This window comes from Nymphaea colorata, chromosome 9 (assembly GCF_008831285.2).
Source record: "Nymphaea colorata isolate Beijing-Zhang1983 chromosome 9, ASM883128v2, whole genome shotgun sequence".
Classification (NCBI taxonomy): Eukaryota; Viridiplantae; Streptophyta; class Magnoliopsida; order Nymphaeales; family Nymphaeaceae; genus Nymphaea; species Nymphaea colorata.
Genome location: NC_045146.1, coordinates 17,231,073 through 17,236,527, shown reverse-complemented (window position 1 = coordinate 17,236,527; position 5,455 = coordinate 17,231,073). Strand labels below are relative to the sequence as shown.

At 42.3% G+C, this 5,455-nt stretch overlaps 1 protein-coding gene across 3 annotated transcripts; it reads left to right on the top strand.

Annotated features, from left to right (window-relative positions):
* The first annotated feature begins 1,625 nt into the window (after nt 1-1,625).
* Nucleotides 1,626-5,455, top strand: LOC116260980 (NAC domain-containing protein 105-like). 3 transcript variants are annotated; one of them, XM_050079658.1, is made up of 4 exons: nt 1,626-1,800; nt 3,295-3,461; nt 4,277-4,552; nt 4,647-5,455. In XM_050079658.1, the coding sequence occupies exons 2-4, from the start codon at nt 3,299-3,301 to the stop codon at nt 5,225-5,227; spliced, it is 1,020 nt and encodes a 339-aa protein (XP_049935615.1). In that variant the 5' UTR covers nt 1,626-1,800; nt 3,295-3,298; the 3' UTR covers nt 5,228-5,455. The 3 variants fall into 3 exon arrangements, with proteins under 3 accessions (XP_049935615.1, XP_031495396.1, XP_031495395.1); XM_031639536.2 differs by having other exon boundaries at nt 1,632-1,791; nt 4,277-4,548; nt 4,643-5,455; XM_031639535.2 differs by having other exon boundaries at nt 1,633-1,800; nt 4,277-4,548; nt 4,643-5,455.

Below are 5,455 nucleotides of genomic sequence, written 5' to 3'. Positions count from 1 at the left end.
GATTAATTAGTTCATTTTCAGCTTTTCTTAAAAGGCTCTTTTTTACGCCCAATGGGAAAATATATTTTTTGGTTCTTTTGTTCTTCTATAGGCAAAATCGTTCCTATATATACATTTTTTGTCCAATCAAATGGGCGTTACTTGGTATGGCTTGAAAGCTAAATACCTTTATATATATATATATATATATATATATATATATATGAGAGAGAGAGAGAGTCAATAAAATGGGAATATATAACAAAATCTGGGGACAAGAGGTCTCCTCTATATATATATATATATATATATATAGAGAGAGAGAGAGAGAGAGAGAGAGGGGATAAAATGAGAACATATAACAAAATCTGGGGACAAGAGGTCCCCTAAGTACAAAACAATCCAGAGAGAAAGAGAGAAAGAGGAAGCCCTAAAATATAGTGGGGATTTCGTCCCTCAGCAGCCGCTCAATGAACCATTAAACAGTAACCTCAAGGCATGCACCCAGTACAAGTGCAATTGGGTGCATACAATAAATGAATATTTGATCGTAAAATTAAAGCGTTCCTTTTATTTATATTTAATTATACCTTTATATGTATGTGGGAGCTTACAGTTACGGGTGGGATAGCTAAAAATAAAAAAATTATCACTAAGAAAATAATCGATGCAAAACATTAATGATGTTTTATAGAGCAACAATAGTTCATAGTGCTTTTAGTAATAGTTTATTGTACTTTGATAAACATATAGCTTTAAGTTTTTACCACTTAGCGTCCCATATATTTGAATCTTGCATGTGTTTGTTCATGTGTGCGTGAAAGAAAGAGATAGAGATATCTGCAAATATATATATATATATATATATATATATATATGTGTGTGTGTGAGAGAGAGAGAGAAGAATTAATGATGTTAAATGGCTGTGTTGATCAGGATACGCTGTTGAGGAGGGGAGGGTAGGGATGTACAATGAGTGAGCCAAGCTCGAACTAGATCAGTTCAAACTTGACTCGATTCACATATGCTTGGTTCGAGCTCGAGCTCTTTTAAGCTTATGTCCCTTAATATATATTTTTTGTTTAAAATTTTCATGTTTTTATTTAAGTTATTTTAAGTATTTGAGATTACAAAAATAAGTATTAATGTTAAACAAGCCTAAGCAAGCTTAATTGAATCGAGTTCATTCAACTCAACTCGACTAGTTTACAAGTTCAAGTGATCAGTTAAGCTTGACTCTTTTAACTTTCGATCCAAACTCGAGTCGAGTTTAACCAAGTGAGTTGGAGTGTAGCTAGAGTTGACTCGACTAGTTAACATTGTTAAGGGAGGAGACGGACAGCAGCAGCACATGGAGCCGAGCCACTTCGTCCTGAGCTTCAGCCGGCTACTGAAAATCCTCGGTGGAAGTGGTCCCCCCGTACCGTCCAAGACCACGTGTCAGCTCCAGTAGAGAGATGATCCGTTGTGTCATATTTTTTAACCTTAAAGGCTGTAGAGGGAACAGGAAGGGTGACGTCACTCCGGGGGGGGCACAACAAGCCTTTACATGCCCAACAGCCACGCGCAATCGAGAACTATACCACCCCCACTCACCACCTTTTCCTCTCTCTCTCTCTCTTCTTTCACAGGCCATCTGATCTCTCTCTCTGTCTCTCTCTCTAAGAAACAGGGGGAGAGGACTCCCCTCGCTCTCCCTTTATATTCTTGTGTCTTGTTTCCCGTTAACGCCATTAACTTTCCCGTTCAACTTCTTCTTCTTCTTCTTCTTCTTCGTCAGAGACAGCACTCCTATTCTCTTGCTTCTTGCAGGTAAAATAGGTAAGAGAATCAATATTCTCTTTTCCATTATCATGCTATTACCAATTACAGTATGTAGAAATGGTACCAATTCATTGGGAGTATATTTTTAAGAAAGGAGGATCGTGCTTTTTTCTGCAGCAGTTGCATGGCTCTTGTTGTTCAGATCTACCCCTGACTCGACGGTTTCTTCGGGCTTTCATTGCAAATTTTAATGTTTTGACGGGGGGCGGGGGGTTGTCCTCCGTTTTATGTGCATGAAAAATGTTGGGGGGTTTCGTTTCGTCTCAAGACTCTAAGCGATGCAACCTGAAGATCACAATTCTAAGCAGTTCACAAATGCCGACTGCCTGTTTATCCGTGACGACGTACAGTCATATTGCATTTCTTCTAATTTCCCATGTGGATTCATCAATCTCGAGATCTTGTTCTTCTTCCTCTCTCTCTCTCTCTCTCTCTCTCTCGCATGCCACCCATTTCTCATGTGAATTCACCAATCTCGAGATCCTCTCGTCCTCTCCAGTAAAACGGCATATTCTCACCAATTTCCCTTACAAGTTGATGAGGTTGTCTCGATTTCTGATATTCCATGTCCAGAAGGTGCATTTTTTCAACAAGATATTCCTGCAATCACGAAAATACACATAACCAGGCTGCTGCTATCGAACAAAACTTCGTCTATAACTGTTATCAAAAGGTCCCATGTCGAGGAGAGAAAAGGGTGGGAAGAAAAGGCATTTTTCCGAAATAATTGTGTCACTGAATCCCAGACAAGGCGACAGGAGAGTCAGTAAATGCTTCCTTCCCCCTTGTTTTTTGCTGACAAGAGATAGTCATAACGATAACGCAGGCAAACTCATAGTGCAGGCCTGCAGCATGCTTCCACACTGTGGAAGGAAAAGAATAACTAAATAAATGCATTGAAGATGCATTGGGAGCTGAGCTTCCTTTTTAATTGTTTTCACCTTCTCTTTGCTTACTCTTGGATGCGGCGCGTGCTCTCTGTGCACTCTCATGGAGGCCAATGGATGCTGCCTACTTCTCCTTTTCTCCTGATTCTTTCTACATTACTCGAGTATTGTGCGCCTGCTTCCGTTGACAAAGCCAACTTCACTCGCCGCCTCCCTTCAGTAGCAGTATGCTAAGAAGCATACTCTTTTTTGGTGAAATCTCTAGCATTTCACATCATCGAGGGAATCATTTTGTGCACCATGACGTTACCAACATGCTTCTTCCTTCTCCTAGTTAGCAACCTTGCCGAACGAGCTTCAGGTTTTCCTCTTATCAGATCAAAATAACAATTTATGTTCATTCATGGAGGGGTTTCGTACGCTTGGGTTTGTAGTTTTGATGCAAGAGGTGAATGACAATATTACGATGTTTCTTACCCATTTATAGGACATTTTGTTGCTTTTCTTCCTGCTTGCTTTCCTAAAGCTTCTTGAAGTTTATTTTCTCGTTAGAGAATTCGAATGCTTTTCAGTAACGAACAAGGTGGTGAATATTCTGTTGCAGGAGGATGGAGGCCCCGGAGTCTTGTGTACCTCCTGGTTTCAGATTTCACCCAACGGATGAGGAGTTGGTTGGCTATTACCTCAGGAAGAAGGTTGCCTCGCAGAAGATAGACCTTGATGTGATCAAGGACATCGATCTTTACAGGATAGAGCCATGGGATATTCAAGGTAGTAACGATTAACCACAGAACTTTCTTTGTATGTGTTCCTTTGGGAGAGAGAGAACAGAGAGAAGATCGGCCACACCGTAGCCATGGATGTGGAGTTATAATTGTGGATCATCTGTGTATATGTATCCACATATGGTTCAAAGTTTGAGGGTCTTCTACGAGTTGTAATGGGTGAGTAATCCCCACGTATCTACCCTTAGATTCTCACCCATTCAGAACCTATGCAGTCGACCTTGACAAATGACATCATATCTATGTATTTTCAACAAAAGTATCATTCAAATACAGCCCTCTATTTTTCTTTCTTCTGTGATGAATCACAAAACTGGATTAACTATCTGAGCGTGGCCATTGTCTGATTTGGTTGGAACAATAAGCTAGTATAAATTCAAAAATGGGAGAGTACTTAAGGTTTGCGGATACAATTAAAAATGGTGGTTTCTATTAATTAATCTGCATGTTTTAATTAATCTGCATGTTCTGTGCGCTTTTCCGTTCTTCTCTGATTGAGATGCATACACTTTCTTCTTGATGAGAAAAACCAGACCAGGAGGCTGCTTGATTCTCCTTAGGAATCATAGATGTGAGTGTGCAAGTTATTCATGTCAGGAAACTAGAAGAGAGAGAGAGAGAGAGAGAGAGAGAGAAGTCACCAATGTGCGTGCATGCATTAAATCATGCGTAGATTCCCCATCAGTATGTTTGGTGCATGCGTTTGCGTGCGTACGTATGTCTGTGCACATGGCCTAACGCTATCCGATGCTTGTCAGATATAATAGTCTTAACTTTGTTTATGGGGGTTGGTGAAAACAGAAAGATGCAGAATCGGACAGGAGGAACAAACAGAATGGTACTTTTTTAGCCACAAGGACAAGAAGTACCCGACGGGGACGAGGACCAACAGGGCAACTATGGCCGGCTTCTGGAAGGCCACCGGAAGGGACAAGGCCGTCTACGACAAGCTCCGCCTCATCGGTATGCGTAAGACTCTGGTCTTCTACAAAGGCCGGGCACCCAACGGCCAGAAAACCGATTGGATCATGCACGAGTACAGGCTGGAAACCGATGAGAATGGACCCCCTCAGGCACGTTCCCCCTTTTCTAATGCACCTCTCTCTCTCTCTCTCTCTCTCTCTCTCTAGCCTTTGACTGATTTTCGTTCTGGATACATACTTGTAGGAAGAAGGATGGGTCGTTTGTAGAGCATTCAAGAAAAGGACCAACTGTCAGACAAGAAGCAGTGAGGCATGGGAATCGGGTTACTTCTATGAAGACCACAATGGTGCATTCGACTCCCTGAACTTCCTCTCAAGCCAACGGCCTGCTGTAGTATGCAAGCAAGAGCATGAACTTGAAGGTGTGAACAACTACAGCGTTGCAGAGAGGCTTCTGCAGCAGCTGCCTCAGCTAGGGAGCCCTAAGTTACAGTTTTGGAACGCACCCATCTCGCTTTGCATGGCAGAAGGTGGCGGCGGCCTGTTCCCACAGTATGACTGTGGTGGAGGAAGCGAGGAAATGGCGGGGAAACAAAAGGAGAACTTGACGGATTGGAGGGCGCTAGACAGGTTTGTTGCCTCACAGTTGAGCCATGAAGAATATGAAGGAGAAGGCGACCAAGGGTGTGAGTTTGGGTTGATCCATGATCAGCAGAGGGAGTTGGGCTTGGTTCTCTTGGAGGGAGTGGAGGGACATGGCCATGAGCTTGATCATCATGGGTTGCTGGATATAAGCCCTGGTTGTGATGTTGATGTTGTGCAGATCTGATACGTGGAATTTGCATCCTTCCGAAAGGGAGGATATGGAGCATCGTCTCCTCTTAATTTCTGTGCTTTTAATGAGTTAATTATTGATAGTAGCAATTGGGGTTGCTTGTGTAGATAAGGAGTAGGGATATATTGTTGAGAAGTATGTATGCAGCAGCCAGCGAGAGCTCTCTCTCTCTCTCTCTCTCTCTCTCTCTCTCTCTCTCTCTCTCTCTCTCTCTCTCTCTCT